The 24,108-nt window shown below is 42.3% G+C and overlaps 2 protein-coding genes across 2 annotated transcripts; both read left to right on the plus strand.

Annotated features, from left to right (window-relative positions):
- The first annotated feature begins 114 nt into the window (after positions 1 to 114).
- On the plus strand, positions 115 to 10,514 carry fbln5 (fibulin 5). The gene is made up of 11 exons (XM_086049199.1): positions 115 to 246; positions 366 to 420; positions 1,678 to 1,726; positions 2,288 to 2,614; positions 6,147 to 6,269; positions 6,771 to 6,887; positions 7,148 to 7,264; positions 8,303 to 8,425; positions 8,530 to 8,656; positions 8,749 to 8,944; positions 10,071 to 10,514. Exons 1-11 carry the CDS (start codon positions 194 to 196, stop codon positions 10,230 to 10,232), a joined length of 1,449 nt encoding a protein of 482 aa, XP_085905325.1. The 5' UTR covers positions 115 to 193; the 3' UTR covers positions 10,233 to 10,514.
- Positions 10,515 to 12,016: 1,502 nt separating this feature from the next.
- On the plus strand, positions 12,017 to 24,050 carry tc2n (tandem C2 domains, nuclear). Its single transcript, XM_086050367.1, has 12 exons — positions 12,017 to 12,092; positions 12,438 to 12,509; positions 13,030 to 13,227; positions 14,430 to 14,585; positions 15,725 to 15,789; positions 15,913 to 15,982; positions 17,103 to 17,197; positions 17,619 to 17,735; positions 19,016 to 19,207; positions 21,343 to 21,457; positions 21,559 to 21,761; positions 22,008 to 24,050. The coding sequence occupies exons 2-12, from the start codon at positions 12,440 to 12,442 to the stop codon at positions 22,110 to 22,112; spliced, it is 1,386 nt and encodes a 461-aa protein (XP_085906493.1). The 5' UTR covers positions 12,017 to 12,092; positions 12,438 to 12,439; the 3' UTR covers positions 22,113 to 24,050.
- Positions 24,051 to 24,108: the final 58 nt, after the last annotated feature.

The raw sequence follows: 24,108 nt of genomic DNA on the forward strand, positions 1-24,108 counted from the left end.
GCTGTGGAGTGAGGCAGGGGGCGGGGGGCATAGCTAAATCAACTTTTTAAAAAAGCGGTGACACCAGTAGCGCCTCGGTCCACTTTGGGGAGGGGGGGGAAGTTGTATATGACATCGTGCGGGTGGGGGTCTTAGCCCACTGGTGGGGGTCAATGTTTTAAGGGTTGTCGAAGTGAAAGGAGCTGAGGAGGAAATGAAAAACATGCTTGGTGACATACGTGGCTTCACGCTTTGCTCCTCTACAAGGTCAGTATTGGATTTTTTATATTTATTTTTGGTGGTTTTGTTGTTGTTTTTGACTAACAGGAAGTTTGCAATGCACCCTACAAGTGAAACAAACCAAAGTGGACTTATCTTCTTTGCAGGATGGTGGCAGCTCTGCTATTTATTTTGCTTTGTATGCAGTCAGCGCACAGCCAGGTAAGAACTTTTATTCATGGCTTCACACACACACACACACTCGCGCGCACACACACGCTACTTTTCATTCATTTGAGCTTATCACGAATATGATTTATTCTGGAGGTACAGCACACAGTACTGGGGACTTGAGTTATGAAACACCCTTGAACGGCATGTTTTAAAGTAGCCATCTGGAAGATGTGTGAATAAAAGACTGGATTTCAAATATTCTTTCATCTATTTTTGTTATGTATTACATATCTAGAAGTAAGTCATACATATTTAATTTGATCAGGGGCACAGAAAGCATCAGGGCTGGACTGAACATCTAACATACATGGCAAATGCCCAGTGGGCAGTCGTCTTTTGGGGCCGATTTTATTTTACCCCAAGAGACTGGCCCACAATTTAGAAAGAACAGCCCATTCATCCATTTACTAATTCAAATGTTTTTTTTGTTTTTTTTTTTGTGGGGAAGCAGTCCAGCCCTGGCATAGATTGATTTATGACAAACTTAAAAAGCTCATGTCAACGTTATTATTATTAGTAGTAGTAATTGGATAAAACAAAAAATATAATTTTATGTGCACAACTCCCCTGGCAGACGTCAACTTGAGGAAAGACTGGTTTAAAGTATAAATCAGCTTTTGTGATACAGCATATAAAGTAAAATGTACAAAGTAAGTCAACCCCAAATTATTTTTTTCCACAATATGTTCCATGAAGGCCCACTAGTTGAAATACGGCATTGTGAGTCATATTACATTTGTGGAAAATAAGTTAAGCAGTAAAATGTACCCACTTTTAGCCATCTCAGGCGGCGGCCATTTTGTCACTTGGGTCAACTGAAGTTGTTCAAGGCACAGATAACGACCAATCACGGCTCACCTGTTTTCTGAAGCTGAGCCATGATTGGTCGTTATCTGAGCCCCGAGCAACTTCGATGTCATCTTCGGTCGACAGAAGTGACAAAATGGCCGCCCCCTGAGCTAGCTAAAAACAGGTGGATTTCGCATATCCCACAAATGCAATATTAATCAAAATGCCGTGTTTAGACAAGTGGGACTGCATAGAACATATTCTGGAAAGAAAAAATGTTTGGCTTTACTGTGTCAATGTGTTGCTGTAGGCTGCTGGAAGCTTAAAATGTCTCTTATAAAGTATTCTATAGGAACTTCTGCAAATTATGTGTGCAGCTTATAGGAACAAATTGATTGCAAAAATCACATGATGTCGTGCACCGATGAGAGTCTAATTGTATTGGTGTCCACGCAGACGTGCACAGATGGCTTCCGATACGACCGCAGGTCAAGGCAGTGTATAGGTAAGTGTTCTTCTAAAACGATGTTACCGATGACATCATCGGAATCACGACTTGGCATCGTCTGTTTTCGTCGTATAAACGATTCAAATTTAATAGCCAAACCAAAACGGCGGACGCCGGTAAAAGACCTTGGTCTTTTTAGGCGTGGCTTCTTGAGAATTTTTGGGGGGCGGGGTCGACTCATGATAGACACCCCCTCCTAATTTTATGTCGCTTAGTGGGACTGGCTTTGGCGGCTAATTTTTGAAAAACAGTTCTCGAGCCAATTTTTTGCTTCAAAGCAAAATGGCAGAACACTTGTGCCTTGCCAAGTGTGGCTTTTTGATACTTTTTTTTTTTTTTGTGGGTCTACTCATGGTAGAGTTGCCTATCCAATTCCATGTTTCTTACTTTGAGGGCTGAATTAAAAAAAAAAAAAAAAAACATTCTAGAGGGTGGGCGTAGCTCTTCTACAAAGTAATTCTCTTTCATTTTGCTTAGTCAAACTTGTTTTTGTAACTTTTTAGTGTTGGAGGGCCCACCAAATGGATTAATGTGAGCATAAATGTGTCCCTCTCGCAGACGTGGATGAGTGTCGGACCCTTCCAGACCCCTGCAGGGGGGACATGCGTTGCGTCAACCAGCGCGGGGGCTACCTGTGCCTGCCCCACGGCCTCTACAGCCAGCCCTACGGGCCCGAGCCCCCGCCGGTGCAGCAGCAGCCCGAGCCGGCATATCAGGGGCGTGGGGGCGGCGCCGGAACCGGCACCGGCACCGGCACGTCCGCCGGCCAGCCAGACAGCTACGTGCCGGCTCCCCCGAGGTCGGCTGAACCCAGCTACCCGCAGGTGGGCTACCCGGTACCGTGCATCCTGGGATACACGCTGGCGGATGACGGAACCTGCAATGGTGAGTGCTTTTTTTTTTTTTTTTTTTTTTTGCTGTTTGTGTGCATTCTTGTTGTCATTTGTTTGAGTGTCAACTGTTTTTCAATTTTTCATATTTTGTTGATCATTTTTCCATCAGATAAAATGTTACAGTAAGTGCTTCACTGAATTTCGTACAAGGGCTCCCCCTAGTGGCACTTGAAAGAATCACTGAATAACATTTTCTTACTGCATATTACAGTGGCTGTAATGAAAGATTTAAAATTTTTTTATTATTTTTTTATTTTTTTACTGCATGCTTTAAATTTTCTTTTACAAAAACATTACAACACACCTATGCTTCATCCAGTGTGTAGCTTCATCTAATATTTTTTTTTTGCTGGAATTTTTATCAACATTTCTCAGCCTTTACGCCTCTAAAACTGTCAAGGGAGAGCCATCGGATTTACTTCCAATCATAGTCCAACTAACCGAAATATTACAGTACACCTGCATTGAAATGATGCCTTGACGAGGATAATTTTTCGTGGCATGGACCGTATTATGTCGCCAAAACATTCGAAATAGCTTTTGGGATGATACATTGCAAACTACAACGACAATAGAAAATATACTGTTACATTAATTTCCTATTTAGACAACTGCGCTACTTTTTCTGTTGGATGTTATTAAGGGCGGCGTCCGGGTGTACCTCATAAAGTGTTACTGAAAAAGGTGCCTTGTTTCGGGTCAACGACAGCGTGCCAGCGGCAAACATGAAGTCATGTTGCCGTATTTGTATTGCGTAGAACAGGCCCGCTTGTGTTTGCGCGTAATGAGCCAATCAATCACAGACAACCCCCACCCCGCCCCAGTCGGTGTGTTATGATGTAATGACACCACCTACAGACTTCTCGTCTGGACGCGGAACAAACTCAGCTTTGATGGGAATTTTAGTGGCCTTTTTTTTTTTTCTGTGGAAATGGAACCGGTTATCTCCATCAGAAAGTCCTCATGCGGCTGTGAAAAAAACTAAGGGAGATTGTTGGAATAATTAGGAGAGACACAGCGAGTACTTGCCAGAAATTCCTGCAGCTGCTTTTATTTTGGGGGTCTAAGTCAGAATCACTTAAATCACAAAAAAAAAAGTGGATTTTGAAATATAATAATACTGAATTTAATTGACTTTTTTGGGCCCTTGAGGAAACAGTACTTAATGATAATGTACGATACAAAAACGTCCCTAAAGTCATAATGTGGGATTGTGAAGCAAGAGCTAAAGTCAGCGAACATGGCAGGATGATCTTTTTCTTAGGCCTTTTTTTTTTGGGGTCACTTTCAAAATGCCTTTTCATTTAATGTTCATTTCACTGGATTAAAAAAAAAAAAAAAAATCAATATATATGACCGACTCGGTTCCCTGTAGGGCGGTGCAGAGTCGCGCTTATCGCCGGTCCAAGCCGCCTGAGCAAACAAGAGGCCCCCTCGTACCCCGCCCTCCGCTTCCCTCCGGCCCGGTAGATTTTTGTCATTGCCTCTTAAGGAAGTCGGAGGAATTGTGCGCGTAATCGGAGCGATCTGTTAATGCGCAGCAAAAACAAAATGGGAGCCGATAGCTGACAGCTCCGACCTGGAATGTTGTAGAAACAAAGGCCGGAGAGTGGGGAAAAAACACGGCGAAGAAGGAAACGGGGTGGCAGGCAGCCGGGACATTTCTGGAATTACTTGGAAGAAAGTGCTCATGCGACAGTAAATGCTACAATCACTTTTTCAAAAAGGAATTTTGACAAAAGATCCTTTTCACACAGTCTTCATGCCTATCATTATGCCCAGCAATAGTCACCAGCTGTTTAAGTCATTAATCCCAACGCCCTGAAAAAAAAAACCCAAACAATATTTTTTAAATATCTTTTTTTAAAACATAAAAAAAAATAAAATCCAACTTTATCTGCTGAGAAACCTTGGATCGTCAACAATGGCAGCACAGAAGTGGAAGTGAACGATTTACGATCTTATATTGCCGATCCATCAATGACGTCATTGATGATCACCGATTTTGCATAAAATGCAAATTATCTTCTGATGTGATCCAGCCGATCAGATTTGGGCAAAGTCTTTTTAATCCCTTGGGGTTGCCGTCCTCACATTCTTACGTAGTATCTGTGACTCTGAGTGTGCATGGCTTTTAAAGACAAGGCGGGACCTGGCCTGGTGAGTGACGTGGGCGCGAATGGCGTGTCAGCAAATGGGAGCGGGGAGCTGTCTGGCTGACAGCTGCGTTGAGTGACTTGCCGTGAATTGTAGTCAAGGGCAGTTCATGTATTAATCTGCTTATTACACGTTTATTTTCTTACCATGAGCAATAAAGCGATCGAAAGTGAAAGTGTCTATCCTTGAGCACTCATTTGAGTACGTTCTTGCTTGCGGTGGCAGATACGCTATTAAATTAGCTAACCCTGACCTTTTTTTTTTTTTTTTTTAAATAATCGAATTATTGTAGGTACCGATTATACTTATCATAACCCCTATAGAGAAATTTCAACCCTTAACACTTAATTTTCCTGCCCTGCTGTGTTGAAATATTTTGGGCGGTTATATGATCGCGTTTAGTGATCATGACAAATTTCAGGTATAGGGCTGGGGAAAAAAGTCGAAAAAGTTGACCGCAAAAATATGTCGACATAAAATTTTGGCCCCGAGGAGTGGCTTTGGCCCACCGACATTTCCAGGCAACACAAACGTCGATTCTAATGGATCTAAACTAGCCACGACCATTTCACGGTTTATTAGCGTCCTCTATTGGTGATAAGTTCATCCTGCTGACAATCAGATATTCACTTTTAGGGGTACGTCTGGTCAGGTGCCACCACAGTGAGTTGAATTTCTGATGGCATATATTTATTTATTTCAGCCCATTCTGTGAGCATACAGTATTGACTCGGTCAAACATGGAGGAAATGGGTGTGACAGCAGGCAATTAATCAATCGACTTTTTCACCTTCCGCTTTTGTTTGTGCAGCCTGGTGCAGAACAGATTTTTCCCAGTTTGTCAAAGTTTTTATTTTAACCAAAATATAACATTTGTTTGATATTTTACTGTCACACCGCTGTTGCAACATGGTGTGTTGCCCTTTTCGCTTTTTCGAGCCTTTCATTCAGTAGCAAATGCTGTCCTCTGCTGGTCAATATTAGACATTGCACCGTATTACACCACTATGTGCCTGCGCCCCCTTCATTGTGTTTATATTTTTTCGACATTTCTTGCATCGAGTAGAAATTGTGTTAATAGATTTCTGTGTTCATCTTTTTATGTTTTATTTTTTTTTACAGTACTTTATATCTTAATAAAATGTTGACGTATTCTCTAGTTACTTTCGTTTTCAGTGAGGATGCTTTAAAACTGACAATTTAAAAACAATCTAAAGACAAACATGATAATAATTCATATCTTACCACGTGAAAGTAGATCATTATCATTTTTTGCCATATTATCCAGCCTTAGTTGGAAACAAATTCTTTTTACACCAGGTATATTTTTTTTTACTCCATCTTGTGTTTTGATCCTGTTCTTTCAGACATTGACGAATGTGAGACCAACTCCCACCACTGTAACCCCACCCAAGTGTGCATCAACACGGCGGGGGGCTACACGTGCTCCTGCACCGAAGGCTTCTGGCTCATCGGGGGCCAGTGTCAGGGTGAGTAGCTCTTCATCAGTCGGCCTAGAGGTCAATTATGACACACCACACCAGGTATTTGCGCTTCAGGTCTTAATTTTCATTGGTCGTTGGTCACTGGCTGTTAACTCATCCTTTTTTTTATCTGTTATCATGTATGAATTAATTTACATAGATACGTCGTACAGGGATTTTTTTTTCTTGAGTGGTCTGAAAAATGCAGTCATTTTGCTTGCGGTTGGACCAGTAGAAACAGTCAAGCTGGATGACCTATTTTTTTTAACCCCAAACTCTTGTCAAAAGTATATATTTTTTATATTAAAAATAAAGAGAGAGAGAGAGAGAATATGTCTGTGAATGTCCACTGTGCCCCAGTCAAGTCAATTCCAGCGCCAACAAAAGGAAAACAGAGCCCTCCTGTGGTCACTTCATGTAAATGCATATTTCTTGCCAACTTAATGATCACAATCGGATAAAAAAAAAAATGGATGATAAATTCACACCTTACCGTATTCTTTGCAGATATAGACGAGTGTCGCTACGGTTACTGCCAGCAGCTGTGCGCCAACGTGCCAGGCTCGTATTCCTGCTCGTGTAACCCGGGCTTCGTCCTCAACCCGGACAACCGCAGCTGCCAAGGTGCGTTCGGTGACATCACGTATTTCCCACAACTCTACTTTGTAACCAGATTCTTGGCCAGCGGGTGATGTTTTTATGATTCTTTTTTTATTAACAATAGGACATAAAGTCGAAGGTTGTGATGTTTCCGGGACGTCTCCAGAGAATTGCTCTTACGCAACCTTAACGACATGCAAATGCAAATCATCTGTTTGGAAACATTTCCAGAAAAAGAAGAGTTCCCGGAATTGTTGCACAAACTTTGTGTGCGTGTGTGTTAGATGTGGACGAGTGCGCGGACGAGCCGTGTAGTCACGGCTGCTTCAACAACCACGGCTCCTTTATGTGCAACTGCGACGAAGGGTTCGAGCTGGCGGCCGATGGAACCTCCTGCAACGGTAAGGCCAAACGTAGTAGCAAAAATCAAGAAGAATACTTCAATGTAATCCACGAGAAAATGAGTGGTAATTTGACTTGAGCTATGAGTATTGATTAAACAAATAAAAAAAGAATAAAAACAAATATAATCACTAGAAACAAGATATGGACGATAATAAAAGCACACAATAGAAACAGTAGTAGTGGTAAGCCATTTTCTCATATGCTGAGTCTGGCTATTGTTGACCAATAATCATTACGATTGATATCCAGTAATGAGGGAATTATCTAAGTCGATTTTTCAAGGTAACTGTGGCAACACTGACAAAGCGCATCAATAGTCGGAGTGTTGTATAACCCTTAAAGCAAACTAGGGCACGGGGGCCACATGCGGCCCGCCCGATGTCTCTGACCGGCCCTCACAGACAATATGTGATGCTTTTATTTTGAAATGTATGCCTTTATTTTATGTGCACGTGTGGATGCTTGTATAAGGGAGGTAAAACGCAAGAGCTACGACTGTCAGCAGTGTCGCCAATTTAGCGGTAAAGTTTGAAAGTTTTCACTATATTGGGCAGATAATACTGTACGTCAATCCAGTTTCCTCTACTCTACGTATTGGGTGTGTTATAAGACATCGCTTTCATAATTATACTTAATGCTTATCTAAATATTTGGGCGTTCTGACTCGAAACGGCTAATATGATTTGGCGGTTGGTGCACAAAATTAATGTTATGATTTTATAAGTGGGAAGAGAGAATTTCAATGACGGCTTATAATTTTTTTTTTTTGTAAAAGTTGTATTTTCTAATTCCAGTTATGTATAGACTATATGTACACATGTATCATATTATTGAAACAAGACTATTTGCTTTTTCTAAATTCATTGAAAATATTATAGACAAAGTTGAGGTTAGCATGCTGGTATGCAGAGCTGGCATTTTACTAAAAATTGAGCGTCCGTCATCCGCTTTCCCTAGCACTGTATTTTCATTTTTTTTTTTTTTTTTTTAAGTCATTTCCAAAAAGAATTCAAATATTCCTAACTTCCCCGCAGACGTGGACGAGTGCAGCTTCTCCGAGTTCCTGTGTCAGCACCGATGCGTGAACACGCCGGGCTCCTTCAACTGCATCTGCCCGCCCGGCTACTACGTCTACGAGGACGGCCGGAGCTGCGAAGGTACAATTGAAAGTCCGCTCCCGAGCAAGTCAAAAATCCATTCCCTGTGCATTCCCGTGTTTGAACTGACCCCGAGTGGTGTTGTCGTGTGCTTGATTTTGAAGATATCAATGAATGTGAGAGTGGTAACAACACCTGTACAACAGAACGAGTCTGTTTCAATTTCCAGGGAGGCCACACATGCCTGGCTCCTTTACAGTGTCCGCCTCCTTACGTTGAAGTGGGCGACAAGTGAGTGCGGCGTCGCCGTCCTCGAACGCAACGCGGTCGCCACTTCAAAGAAGCGCTCCTCACTCACGCGCTTTGCTCTCTGGTGTGCGCAGTCAGTGCATGTGCACCACGGGCAACCCTGCGTGCAGGGACCAGCCCTTCACCATCCTGTACCGACACATGGACCTGTCGTCCGGACGCAGCGTGCCCGCCGACATCTTCCAGATGCAGGCCACCACGCGCTACCCGGGCGCCTTCTACATCTTCCAGATCAAATCGGGCAACGAGGGCCAAGAGTTCTACATGAGGGTGAGGGACACTTTTACCCGTCGTTTGCCGGTTAGCCTGGGCACCGTTTCATGCCCCTGCGCCGCGGAAAACCACCAGCAGGCGGCGCCGCGGCCACTCGATCGCGAATTCCAAGTCTCAAGAGCTGAAAGCGTTCCATCATTTCAAATATTCCTCTTACTTTTTTTTGACGTGCATGTCCTGACACATGATTCCTCCAATTCATGTTATTCCAACTTCAATATGTTCCAGAAATTCACATCATTCTCACAATTACGCATTTTTCACCCAAAAAGCCTCATTCGTTCCCAGTGGCACATTTAAAGCAGCACTGGGCAAGAATTTGACCTTAATAAAAAAAATTTCACAACTCTTTTGATGAAACATTGGCGTACAATTAGTTGAATGGGACTTGTGTCATGTCCTGGCAGGGGGTCGGTATGGTTTTTACGGGCAATAAGCAACTTTGAGGAGGATGGGAGCAACTCCGGCACACACAAAAAAAATGCAAATGTCCTGAATTCCTTTACAGCATTCTCACTTCCTCCTTTCGCTATAAGGAACTCGAATGTCTACACGCTATTAGTGGTGTCATAGCAGAAGCCCCAAAACAAAAAAAAACAAAAAACAAAAGTATTGTTTGAACCAAAATAGATTCATTACCTCATCGCTATTCAGCTTTCACACAGCCACTGGAAATGGAAATGTAATTCAGTCCAAATTGCAGGCTAGCAGGAGCTACACTCCCACTTTTGTCCACATGGTGCCGCCATAAAAAAACTGACTTATGATACAATGTTGCTTTAACATAACAGGTTCACATTGTTCTTATTCAAAATTTTAAATGCTCATCTCATCCGATTTAGGAACCTTAGGAATGATTTTCAAGATTCCAGAAATTCCCACATACCAAAAAAAAAATCCACATTTTTCTCCAACATATTGCATATTTTCCATTCCACATCCTTCCATATGATTTCATATTATTCCGCATCATTCCATATTATTCAATCCCATTCTCCACATTTCCCAATTTTTTTTCATTCAGCATTTCCACATTCACCCGCAATTCCTCCAGAAAACGCAAATGCCCTCGCCATCACGCCGTGTGACACTTTGCGCTTGTGTTGTGAATTTCCTTCCTCAGCAAACCAGCAACATGAGCGCCACACTGGTGCTGTCGCGCCCCATCAAGGGTCCCCGAGAAGTGGTCCTGGACCTGGAGATGGTGACGGTTAACAACGTCATCAACTTCCGCGGCAGCTCCATCATCCGGCTGACCGTCTTCGTGTCGGAGCACCCCTTCTGACGCGCCGCCACGGCCGGGAACGAGACCCGACGGGACGCAGCCGCCGCCCCGCCTTAATGGACTCTGAGCTCTTAAGGCGGCAAGATGGACGCTATAGCGGGATGCGTCCGGTGTACAATTTCTGCCATCCTCTTCTTAGAAGCACCGCAAATGTTGTATTCTCAGCACCTCCGCCGCTGCATCGTTTTTCGGATCAGCTGCGAACAAGACTTTTATTGTGTATCGGCAAATATGAATTATTGATGACAATAAACGTCTGTATGAGCAGGCCACTGAAACCACTGCAAGCGCCTTTTTTTTTTTTTTTTCTTCGCTTGAATTCCTTTTCCGATTCATCTCATCCGTTCATTTTCTCTACCACTTAGATTGCTGTGCTCCGGAGCCTCTCCCGGCTGACTGGGGCAAGAGGCGGGGTACGCCCTGGACCGGTCCCCCGCTCCATTGAAAGACAAACAACCGTAAAAAAAACAGTAAAAGTCGTTTTTGACTTTCCAAGTCAATCTCCAGACTTAAAACCTACAGAGAATGCATTTCAGGGGAGGAGACTTGAGGGGGGGGGGGGGGGGGAATAACCATTTAATCCACTTTTTATTGCCCTCATTAGAGGTAGGGGGGAGCTGGAGATTGTTGTAAACGCGCTGGCCCACCTCATCCCAAGACAATCAAATAACGAGATGTCAGCACAGAGGCAAAGGAAATAAGTTTCGCTTGAAGTAAAGTTGTGCTCACGGCATTTCAGGGAAGACGGCGCAAACGCGGCACGAGTGCGGGAATTTGAAACGTCCACATCAAGTGAGAAGGGGAGGAGCTTTGGACCTTTGCTCTTTTCAAAGACAATCAAGAGTTTGTGTTGTGTGTCTGGACTTGAGTAGCACAACATTGTTGTTGGGTTTTTTTTCAATGAAGAAAAGATTGGATTTTTAAATCGAGGGGGGGGGGGGGAAAAATGACTGAATCATAGCGAAGGGAATTCTTGAAAAATGTTACCGTGTCATCGACGTCCAAAGAAAATTGTGCCCAAAAATTTTGTCAAATATAATTTTCTGTAAAGCGTCATATAACTCAATTGATTAAATGTCGGATTCGTCTATTTAGAATCAAATCTATTTTATTTTTTCAATCAATGTATAAAATCAGTAAACATCCCGTTAAAAATATTTTTTTTAAATCAAGTCCTCTCCGAACGTAAAAACAAAACAACCATAAAGGAAAATGTAGCATTTTTAACAATCACTTACATTATGAATTAAAGGAATCAAAACGACACATTTTTCAACGTGTATAATGAATATTATAATACAATGAAATGATATTATATAACAGGGGTCACCAACCTCTTTTGAAACCGAGAGCTTCTGCCTGACTGATTAGTGCAAAGGGCCGACCAGTTGGATAAATCGACCACAAAAATTGTTTCACGCAAAAATTTCTGCGGGATTACCTGAATAAGCGATGGAATAATTGACGGTAAAAAAAACGACGATTTTTTTTTTTTTAATGATAATTAGGAAACAGACAAATATAAATCTCTTCCCATTGTTCCAGAAGGCATTTCACCTCCGGGAGCTCGTTTTTGTTGTTCGCAGTTTGCATTTTGCAGTTATTGTGCATCACTGCGGACTAAGTTGCACACAAAAAGAGTCTCCCACTTTTCCTGTGAACAGATTACAAAGATACCAGTATGAAAGGAGGGAGGAGGAAGAAAAGAGGTGTGAGAAGGAGGAGGAGGAGGAGCATAAAAAATGAGTCGGCCGGCATTTCTCGTCATTCTTGTGTTGACTCGACTGGCTTGGAGGCGCACCAGCAAAAAAAAAAAAAAAAAAAAAAATCCCCTGTTCAATGAACGCAAACACAGTCCAGGTGAGACTTGATTTTTTTTGTCATCTTTTTTTGGAAATTCACATTTGGGATCCATTTTTTTTGCCTGACAAATTCCTTTGATTAACGCCTGAGTTCAATTTTCTTCCACTTTCACTTCTGTGGCGAGCTAAATACTGTTGTTTATATTTTATGCGTATACTGTACAGTCACATGCTCGGTTATGTGTCGACCCGATTTGGAAATATATGGAAAACACTTTTTGAAGGTTGATCTCACACGTTTGAAGAATTAAAAAAAAAAAAAGAATGTGTTCGACACACAAATTTGTGATCTTGCTAAAAAGTTGCATATTTGTGGAATCTTTGTGTTGTTTATTTGTTTCAGGCATGGAGTGCCTCAAAAACTGCTGCAAGAAGCTCACTAAAAAGCGAGAGAAAGAGCCTGAGGGGGTGGAAGGTGAATTACAACACAGCAACGCTTGCTCGTTTCAGGGCAGGGGGCCTGGTGGGATAAGCGCTTTGGATAACGGACGGATGGATACATTCATATAATTCATGGGGCACGAGTATTTCTGCCCCAGAGGAAATCGGACAATTGTTCAATAGCTTTTTTTTCCCCCCCCAGCGATTGGGGCACTTATTTAACGCAAAGGATCTATTTTTGATGGGTGCAGCTTTCAACAAAATATATTTTCCCTAGTCACATCCTACATCTTCTGTTGGTGCTGGGGCACTTCCTTGTCTGCCCCTAGTGCAAATTCGCAATTTTTTTTAAAAAAAGTGATTTTTATTTTCTTGGTAAAATTTGTGTCGTTGCTCGGCGGATGTCATCATGCGCGAGTATTTCGGCTCCAAACTTCACACTTAGTATGACATTTTACTGTATGTGGAGGTGGGGCACGTCCGCAGTTGCCCCTAATCCAAATTCACAAGTAAAAAATGGAAATAATTGAGCTATGATCATTTGTCTCTCAAAGGCATTGCGGTGCAGCTACCCGACACCCACAGCCCCACCCACACCCCCACCCCCAAACGATGGGGTGTTCAAGAAGACTTCCTCCTCTCCAAGATGCCCCCTGACGGCAAGGAGGTCCCGTTTGTCCTGCCCACCTTGAAGGCATCATACGTGCAGCCCGTCGCCTCCACTTTCCCTAACATGCAGTACGGGATGCCCGGTACGTTCATTGATGCAGCATTTCTCCCACCTTTTGGACATGTATCTTCAAATACCATTTCTGAAATGAAAGCTAAATTACCCACATTGTTTTTTCTGGCCACGTCACACATTTGCAATGTCACTTGCCGTTGGGCAGAATTCACTCGGCAGAAGTATTTCTGCACCAGGGAGAATCGTCAGGGGCATACATGAGATGAGTCCCAAAAACAAATAAAACACAAGGACAGCAGTATTTTTTTTTTTCTCTTTCACCAAGGCACCATTGCTGGGACATGGTGGGGCAGTTCCACACTTGCCCCAATGGAAATGAGCAATCCATCAGAGATATTTTAGTATGCAAAATCGCAAAAGTACAATCTGTGATATGTCATGTGGCACTTGAAATGTTTAAATTGTCGCCCCAAATGAAACTCAGCATTGTAAAACTATTTTATGTATAGTTTTAAATTGTAATATCACCATTCACCACTAGATGGCAGATATGCCTTAGTTGCGCAGGGTCTTATACATTTTTGCAGTTTTGGTCTGATATTCAGGACAAACGTAGTCCCGAATTTGAACAGTATCATTATAATTTTGAGTGAGTTGATTTTTGCCAAAAAAACCACACACAAAATGAGTTCTTGCACTAAATGTTGGTTTGTTGTTCAGCAGTTTTGCACAATTCTCGAATGGCAATTTTATGCACGAGAGCCCTTTGCACTACAAAAACAAAATCACAGTGTGGTTATCTTTTGATTGATCAAAACTTTCGATGCGTTCAGAATAAAATACCGTATATGAAGGTACTGCGATGTACATTGCTTCTGCAAAAAAATAAAATAAAAAATGTGCACGTATTTTGTCCATATTTCAAACGGCATTTTTGGCCATCCCTGATAAAAATGTACGTGTGTGTTTATACGGGGTTTCACCGACCATTTGCTAGAAGTGGCCCCTGATGCTAATTAGCATTTTTTATTTATTTTTTTTAGCTATTCTATTCTATACAACTGCACAACACAAGGATATTGACATGCTACGATCCATGAACGCCGTCATGGGTCTGACTTTGATTAAAATGTGCTCAGAAGTCATTGAGGCGTGACTCTATGGTGCAAGCAGGATGTCCTGTTTGGACAAGAATTGGACGTTTACCTTCTCTCCGTGTGGTCGTCGGGTCGGCGCGCTGACCTCCTTTGCTTTCTCTTTGTGCTCAAGGTCCGGCCCGCTGCACGTACGCTCAGAGAAAGGCCGAGCTGCTGAGCCCCGTCGGTGCTCCGTTCGCTTGTAGCTCTGAGTCCATTGAGCACAGTCCTGAGAGGCCCCCGTCCGGCCTGAACCCCCGAGACATCGGAACCAACACAAGCTACCCAGGTCTGAAGACCCCTCCCAAACTAACTACTAATAATGTTTTGATCCTGGTCATATGAATTGTTTATGGGGCGCAAGTATTTTAATCAACCAAAACGTCATCGGCTGAATGAAGTGGGGCACTTCCCAGCGTGCCCCGGATGAAAATTAGCTACGTTTTTCAAAGTTATCCAACACTTTAAGGCAGGCGTTCCTAACCTGAATGTCCGAACATTTCGGGGGGTTGTGACATCTTGTATTTGATCGTTGGCAATTTTTTTTATGGATGTCACTTGATGCTAGGCAGAATGCAGTTGGGCAGTCTCACATTTGCCCCAATCCAAATGATCAATACTTGATAATACTCAAATTAGCTTTTTTTTGGTTCTATTTGATGAACTTCAAGTAACCCTCTAGTTTTCCTGGCTAGATCGCATGTTTGTGATGTCACTTGTTGCTAGGCAGAATTGTAAGGCACAAGGTTTTCCAATCGGCTATGTGAAGATCACATAGCCATTTTGTGGGGCACTTACCCATTTGCCCTTGATGCCTAAATTGGATTTTTTCAAAAACCTCTTGTAGTCCCTCAGAAAGAACACAACAACAATGAGATGTGTAGGTAGCTTTTTTTTTTTTTTTAAAGTACAGTAAAGTGTTTTTTGTTGGTCTCTTATGTTCATGATCTTATGTTGTTGTACTTTTCATTTGTTTTTAGTGTTTCTGAGTCACTTTTTTGTTATTTTTTCGTCTCATTGTCACTTTTTTTGTGTTGTTCAATCACTATTTGTTGATCTTTTTTGTTGTCATATTTAGAATTTATTTTTCCTATTTTTTTTGTCCATCTTTAATGTCATTACATTTTCTTGATCTTCAGTTTTAATTACTTTTTGTTGATCTTTTTGTTGTTAAGTCATTTTTTTCTTACTGCAGTGCTTTGAAGTCATTTTTTAAACGATCTTAAGTATTGTCCGGTAATTTATGATATATTTTTTTGTTTATCCTTAGTCATGAATTTTTGTGTTGCCATGTCAGGTTCAGCGCTCGTTTTAGGTTCATTGCCGATGAAAGAGCTGGGGCACTTTCACACGTGCCCCTAATGTAAATTTGCTTTCCAACCCCCAGCAAAATGGAAATAAAATGAGCTTTTTTTTTTTTGGCTGCAGACACTGGCGAGCGACTAAGTCGGTCCATGTCCGAGCTCATCAACTCTCAGGGTCCTCAAATGAAGGTGAGGCTCCTATTGTTTGGTCTTTGCCTACCAAAGTGACCTTTTGCACACATTACATACACTTATTTATTGCATGCATGTTTTTACACTGGTGTTTTTACATTCGCACTTTGTCTCCCGCAGAGCTTTGATTCCATGTCCAGCGTCGTCAGCACTCCGGCCTTTATCACTGACTCCATTAAAAGCAGCACGGGTAGAAATGAATACACCTGTTTTTTGTCACCTTTAGTCACATTTTATGCTTTGTTGATCTTTGTTGTTTGGAGTCACACTTCTGCTGTTCTTGTTAATATTTGGTTTTGCTGAATGATTTGTTTTGATTTTGTGAGTCCATTTCTGCGCCTTTTTTTTTTTTTTTTTGTAGATATTTAGTGTGATATGTCTTTTGGAGTTGCAATGCCAACCGATTTGAATCGGAAAAATTTGTTTCGATTCAAAAGATGTGAGCGTTGTGAATCGTTCCACTTAAAAATGTACTGGTCTTGAATTGTATCGGACACCATGTGTTGAGATAACACGTTGAATTCATACCCTCTCGAACTGGGCCTTAGCATGTCGAATTGAATCGTAATCCTGTTGAATCGAACCGAATTGAATCGTTCCACTTTAAACTGAACCGTTCTTGATTCGCATCGCTCCCCATGTATCGAGAGTATCGAATCGTCTCGAGAGATGCACAGCCCTGATGTCCTTCGTTCGTATTTAGTGTACTCTCTGTTCATCTTTCTTGGACTCGACTCACTTTTCATGATCTTTCTTGTCACTTTTTGTTGAACTTTTGTTGGTCTTTTTTTGTTTGATGCCAAGTTATTTTGTTCGTTTTACTTTTTGTTGATCGTTAGTTCGTCAAATCGCTTTTTTTGTGATCGTCAGTGCTGTTGAGTCCCTTTTCGTTTTTGTTCACCTCTTTCTGTTTTGTCGGACTTACTTTTGTTCACCTGTAGTGATGTCGAGTCACTGTCGAATTAGTTTGCTTCTGTTTCGTGATAGCGTGACCCTTATTGCTGTTTTTTGTTGATTCTTAGTGTTGTCGAGTCATTTTTCACCTTCATTCTAAGTAATTTTTTTGGTACTTGCTGTTTTGTGCCATTGAGTCACCTTTGTACTTTGTGTTCATCTTTAATGTTGCTGAGTCACTTTTTGTTGTTTTTGGAAATCATTTTGTGTGATTGAGCCACTTTTTTTCTTGTATTCATCGACTCTCTTCTTAAAGATGTCACAGGTTGCTAGGCAACATTTATGGGGCGCAAGTATTTCTGCCCCCCCGAGCGGCACGCTAGCAACTTGACATTGTGTTCCCGTTGCCTCGGCAGAATCTTTCTCACTGTTGGGCGACGACTTCGGGACGTTGTGTGTCCGACTGAGCTACCGGGAAGAGATGGAGCAGGTGTGGATCACGCTAGTCCAGGTAAGGTTTCGCCGCCGTTGTTTGGGTCCTCCACCGGGACAATGTCGTCCTTTGTGCGCCCCTAGACACAGTGAATGGACCCTCTGTTTTGACTCTCACAATGATACTTAAGTGGCTCTAAGGACAAGGCACTGCTTTCATATGTGAAATCTGTGAAAATCAATGATTGAACTACTTTTGGCTTTTGCTAGAGCCTGCGCACACACAAAAAAAAAACAATTAAACGTCTTTCTATGCTGTTTCCTCGGCAAACTAGGGCAAAGTTGCATTTAAAAAAAAAAAAAAAAGACTCCAATAAAAAGCCTTTTCAGTATTATAAGAAAAGACTAGTTAAAACACACACTTCCTGATCTGGTGGGGCACTGCCCCTCTTGCGAAAATAGCTCAACAACTGTAGTCTGTTTTTTGTTTCCCTCATCAGTGTTCACAACTCAACCTGTCGGTGAAAGTAGCCCAAAAGCCAAAGATTCGAATCAAAGGCGTCATCACGCTTCCAAAACCGGTCAAATTCCAGAGCTCCATCAAGGAATACTCTCAGGTATGGAAAACATTTGGACATTTCAAAGGTATGTTTCAAACATATTTTTCAAACTCAGATTTTAGGATGAACGTTATGTCCTGTCCACCTAAGATGATTCCCCATTTTTTCCTCTATTCACTATTGTTGTTATGATAGTCTAGTATATGCCTTTTGTCCTCACCGGCTACACAGAACATTTGGTGTCCAGTTCTGGCTTTGATGTGTATACCAAAAGATGAAACATGAAAAAGGGGCATTCTAAAGCTGAATGATATTATTTCAAATCAACACCAGTTTCATTTTCCTGAGCACAAATAAATACTGTACAGCAAACTTGGCAAAAAATGGACCATCTTGGCAAGACGCAACAGCGCTACCGGCTCTAGTGGTAGAAACGCGGTCATGCGCTCCCGGGATTAATGGGTTAATGATAAGAGACAATGGGAAGCACCATAGGCACACGGGCTAACAATTAGCATCTATTGTATGTGGTGATGTTGTGTAACCCTTTAAGCAACGGGAAAACAAAAATAAGATCACAACACTCAAAGGCAGATATTATTTATCCTCTGCGGAGAACGACAAATATTACTGCCGTACTGAGAAGCCGAACTGAGGCGCCAGTACAGTATATAAGAATGTCGGTCTTATACTGCAAAAACTGTTGAACCAAACTAAAACGAAGCATTTTTGAAAAAGAAAAAAAAGAAATCTAAACTAACAAACTTGCCCTGAAAACTAATTACAACTAACTGAATTCAAAAAGCAAAAGTCAAAATGAAACTGTCATACTATATATAACCGATTATAACTGATGTAATTATGTTGTTACTGTATGTTTTTATACAGTATAGGTCGTCGGGCTTCTGATTGGCTCCAGAAGGTTTTTTTTCTTTCTTCATTAGTGTTACCTAAAAAACTATCAAAAAAATTTCTAGATTTTAGATGAGTGTTATCCCTTCATGAAATGCTTCCCATTTTCTTCAATTAGCTTTTTCGCCTTTTCCAATTTTGCCTTGCTTCCATCTTTGATTGGCTAACATGGCATTTGGCACGTACGCTCTCGAATACTTTAATCGATGTTTTTAGGTCGACTGAGATTTTTGAATACATTCCTGTGACACGCTTTTTTAATTTTTTTAGCGGCCGGTGAAAATATGCGCTTTAGAAACGTCTGCATAGCTTTCGCCTCAAGATGTATTGCCAAGCCAACCCGCCGTGTGCGCTCAGCTGTTACCGCTATTGTTCCGCCGCTCCATGACCTTTTTCGGACATCTTTGCTTTCTGTCACCGCACAGAACATATCCTTCATGGAGACGTTTGTGTTTGCGCTGAGCCTTGCGAGCCTCCGCGGCAGCGCCCTGCTACTGAAGCTGCAGACGCAGGGGGCCAGAAAGCGCACGGTGGCCGAGTGCGTCCTTTCGCTCCGGCCTCTCGGTCCGCGGGAGGCCGAGCGGTGGCTGTCCCTCAGAAGCCCGTGCAAGTCCTCCGTGAGTACCGACGGGGCAAACGAGCGTGGGAGAAATCACACTGGGACCAAATGTACCAGGGTCAAATCATTTTCAATCCAGATCCGATCCTGATTGGCATTTTGCCGCAGCGGAAACACAACAGGGCACGCCTAATTAAAGGATACGAAATATTGAGATTTTACGGTTCTCGTTTGGGTGAAGTGAGTTCAATGATTCGCAAAGTGTTGTGCTTGAAAGAGTCACTGCCCAAGGAAGGGCAGTTTTATTTAAAGAGGAAGTCAATCCCAAACATATTTTTTTTGAAGAGTATGTTCTCAGCAGGCCCACTAGTTGAAACAAGGCATTCTGATAAATATTGTGTTTGTGGAATAAGAGTTAATCCACCCGTTTTTAGCCATCTCATGCGGCGGCCATTTTGTCACTTCCGTCGACTGAAAATGACATCACAGTTGCTCAGGGCTCAGGCAACGATCAATCACGGCTGACTTGTTTTCTGAAGCTGAGCTGTGATTGGTCGTTACCTGAGCCCTAAGCATTTGTGATGTCATTTTCAGTCGACAGAAGTGATAAAATGGCCGCCCCCGGAGATGGCTAAAAACGGGTGCAGTTTGCTGCTTAACTCATATTCCACAAACTTGTTTCAACTAGTGGGCCTGCTGAGAACATATTCTTGAGAAAAATATGTTTGGGTTGATTTCCGCTTTAACGTTGTCGGGCAATTTTCCTACATTTTGGAATGTTAGTGTTAATGTTCAAACCGTGCATAATGTGACAGTGATGATAACACTTGAAACGCTCACAATTCTTTTTAGGTTGTACTTGGCGTAAAAGATTTGAGAAGAAATCCAGTCGAATCCAGATCCGATCCGTACGGCTAAAGCAGATCGCAGATTGCTACATCGGCTTCTCATTGCCCGCGACGCCGTCGCAGCCCGTCACGGCGTGTCACAAGATACAGGCCGACTATTCCGGACTAATGTTTACGCAGTGCGTGTCACCTAATCAACGCTGATGATGGGCCACCCTCGTAAACCAGTTTTATTCCGGGCCGTGGTGAAATGCGGTCCGACTCGCTGCGCAGCTGTTGCGGCCAAACACTACTTCCTCTTTCCCTCCCCCTGAGAGGGAACATTCCGGATTTACCGGTTGTTAATCCGTGCGAGAGACCCGACAACGCCATCACGTATTCCTTCCGACGAGAAAGTTTGTTGTTATTTTGACTTCAAAGCGCATCTAGACCGCACAAGAGTATTTTGTTGTTGTTGTTGTTGTTGATAAATGGGTCAATTTTTGGCGACTGGGGGTAAAATGGGATTGAGCTGCTTGTACACTCGGTGAATCATCATTTTGTACTCAGAGGAACAGTGAATGTTGTTTTTTTTTTTTTTTTTCTTCTCCTCCCCATCTGTCGCTCACTCTGCCAACACACACAAAAGCTCCATTTTGTTGCAATCACTGAAGTCATTTGGTTGATAGGGCTCAAGATTCAAGGGCGGCTTCCACCTGCTTTTCACAAAGTGACCTAGAAAGTCAAAAAGAAAAACAGAAGACCTCCACCAAGGCTTCAAAGTGGATTGAGTAGCTGCTGACGACACGTTTAAGAGTGAAATTGAGGTCCGGATTGGGGGAAAAAAAAATGGATATGCGCCACAAACAGGGGCGGAGCCAGATTGACGGACTGCCCACCCAATGAGATTCATGAAAAAAATATATACTTTGAAATTTTTAGTAAATTATTATCAAATTATTTTTGAATTTGTGTTTTTATTTTTTATTTTATTGAACATAAAGAATGGCATCATTGTGGTTGTCTTAGGAAGTTCTGAACTTCATATTATTCAGTTTGTCGTTTTATTTGAATATACGATGTGTCGGGTCAGGAGGATCGTGCAAAGTGAGAGAAATATTCAGGCCCACCCTGATTTTTCCAGGCCAACCCATTAGCCACATTCTGGCTCCGCCCCTGACCACAAATGACTGTTTTATAAGCATGCAAATACGTTTAGTGGCATATTTTTCATTATGGTCAATCTGGATCAGATCTCTATGTTGAATGAATGGAAATGATATAATAATACAATTAATTAATAACAATAATAATAAAAACAATTATTTATTTTCCAAGTCCACATTGCAGCTGCTTTTTTTTTCAGGGACGAGGATGCGAGCTGCATCTGGCAACCTGTTTCCAGCCCGTCTGCAGACGCATGCAAGTCCGGGTCCTCGCCGCCCAAAACCTGCCGGCCTCCTCCTCGCCCCTCCCTCCAGGTAAGCCGCCACATCGTTTTCACGTCCTGGCAAAATCGACGCCGTTCCCGTGATGAAGATGACGACGATGATGATGATGATGATGAGCATTTCTTCCGCAGCGTACATGGTGACTGTGGAGATGCATGGGGCAGCCGGGCCGCCGAACAAAAACAAGACGCGAGCGCTCAAGGCCAGCAAGGGGCAGTGTCAGTGGAAGGACACTTTTTTCTTGGACCTGGACGCCCCGGACCTGGCCACGTGCGAGCTGTCAATCAAACTCTTCAGCTACAGCTCGGTCAAAAGGAAGGAATGTGTCGGACAGGTCAGTTCTTGGCCGGTCGTGTACACCTTTGAACACATTTGCGTTATTGCTTGGTCTAATACGGTACGTACTAAATGGTTTGAGTCGTCGATTAGTCTAGCAGACTTCCCAGGTTTGAGTTTTTGCTCGGTCTATTACACTTGCGTGTTTACTTATTGTTTGGTCGACTATATTTCCTCACAGGTTTGACTTACGGCTCACTTGCTTATGTTAGTATTGTTGATCACCTTGCGGATGATCGCGCAGGTGCAGCTGGGCTTGGCCGCCCCCACTCAGGAAGCGGCCGAGCATTGGAAGGACACCGTGGACCATCCTGAGAAAGTGGTGGCGGCGTGGCACACCGTGACCTAAAGCGGCCTTGACAGCAAACACCTTATTTTATTTTTTTTTAATTTTTATTTTTTTGCACTTGTGGAATGTGAAGCGGGAGCAGCACCACAGCACACAATTTTTTGGGGGGTCACTGTGACAGAACAGAAAATGCCGACAACTCGCTCACATTCCCCACATGGACGTACTTCACAAGTTCTCTGACGTACTGTAAGGAGGCAGTTCCACAACGAGCTGTTTTTTTTTTTTCAACATCTTTCAATTCCTGGTCGGTTTAATACACTGGAGTTATAGGTCGGTCGAAAAAACTTGACTTCCTGGTCGGTCTAATACACTTACAAACAGGTTTGACTTGGGGTGGTCTAACACACTAGAGTTGTTGGTCATCTAATTTTTTTATAAGCAGGTTGGCGTTATTGGTCGGTCTAATTTATGAACATGTTTGAGTTGTTGATTAGTCTAATACTCTTGACTTACTGGTCAGCCTACATATGAACACGATGACAAAATTAGTCGTTCTAATAAATTACTAACTGGTAGAATATTCTTGTCAGTCCAGGAATCTTACTAACATGCTCAACTTATTGGTCGGTCTAATACTCGAGCGCTATTGGTCATCTTAACGTTTTACTAGCAGGTTAGCATTATTGGGTGGTCTAATACCCTTGTAATTGGTCACTCTGGTGTACTTACTGATTTATTTATTTATTTACTTTATTGGTCATTCTAATAACTAACTAAGCGGCTGGTTGTATTGGTTGGTCGAACCCGCTTACTAACATGTTCAAGATATCAGTTGGTTTCAAAGGCATACTAACAGGTTCATGACATTGATTGTTCTAATAACTAACCAGTTGAAGAGATTGATTATGGAGTTATTTGTTGATGTAATTCACTTACTTACAGGTGTGAGTTATTGGTCGATCGAGCACACTTTCTAAGTAGATTTCGAAACATTTCATTCCATTGTTGCGTGAATACTTTGCATAGTTTTTGTTGTAACTTATTGAACGTTGTTTACATTCATGGTTGAGAAGCATTCAAAGCTTAGCTGACGTCAGCACTTTTATTGTTTTTTTTTTTTTATAGCGTATTTCGTATTTGTTTAAGTTTAGTGCAATTAAGCGTGTGGGCGTTAATGTGTGCTTATCAATCCGTTTGAACCGTGCGAGAGGATAAGGACACGACTTTGGCGGGACTTTGACGGGAAGCGTTAGTCACACGTTGGCGGCCATAAAGGGAACAGGACACTTATGTCGTAAAATAGGTCACCGGCGGCAAATTGAGAAACGTCCAAGCGAACAGCGAGAATGGGGAAAAACAGTCCGTGTCGTCAATCCCTCCCGGCCCACTTGACTGTATTATATTTCGTCAAAGCGCCAATTTCAGCGTCACTTGATGTTTTGGGAAATGGCTGCCAATCATTTCACAAGAATGCCGGATGAGCAAACGAGAGTGACACAAGACAAAATGGTGTCTTGCAAACGTGACGCCGGGACGACGTGATCAGCACCTGAGAGACGCTCACCCGTCTACACTGGATTCTCTGTACCATTCTGGTTATCTTGCTTTGGTCTCAAATGATGTGTAATGTGTGAGCCAATAAAGAACGGATTCACTTTGTTTTTTTTAAATCTTGACTTGGGTTCTGAACCAGAACCTGGATAAGGATCACATTTGGAACCAAGATGAAAGGTTTGAATGGACTTGGATGTTGTGCAGTGTATTTGGTATGGTCCAAATGTTTTTATGGGTCTGGATCCAGAATCTGGATCCATTTCATTTTCGTGACACAGTTAAAGAAAAAAATGAATAAAAGGAGGTTTCAAGCTGTTTGATTTCAAACTACGTCACTAATATTTTTTTGTTTACTTTATTATTAAATTTGAATTTATTTTTTTTGAAAGACTACTATTTCATTTCATTTAATGCCGACAATAAATGTATCGTGCATGAACACCGTTCGTTCTATTTCTTTTATTGTGAAAGTCTCTTGCTTCCGGCCGCGGCCTTCACT

Source organism: Filicampus tigris, chromosome 13 (genome assembly GCF_054856515.1).
Source record: "Filicampus tigris isolate MCC_2025a chromosome 13, RoL_Ftig_1.0, whole genome shotgun sequence".
NCBI classification, from domain to species: Eukaryota; Metazoa; Chordata; class Actinopteri; order Syngnathiformes; family Syngnathidae; genus Filicampus; species Filicampus tigris.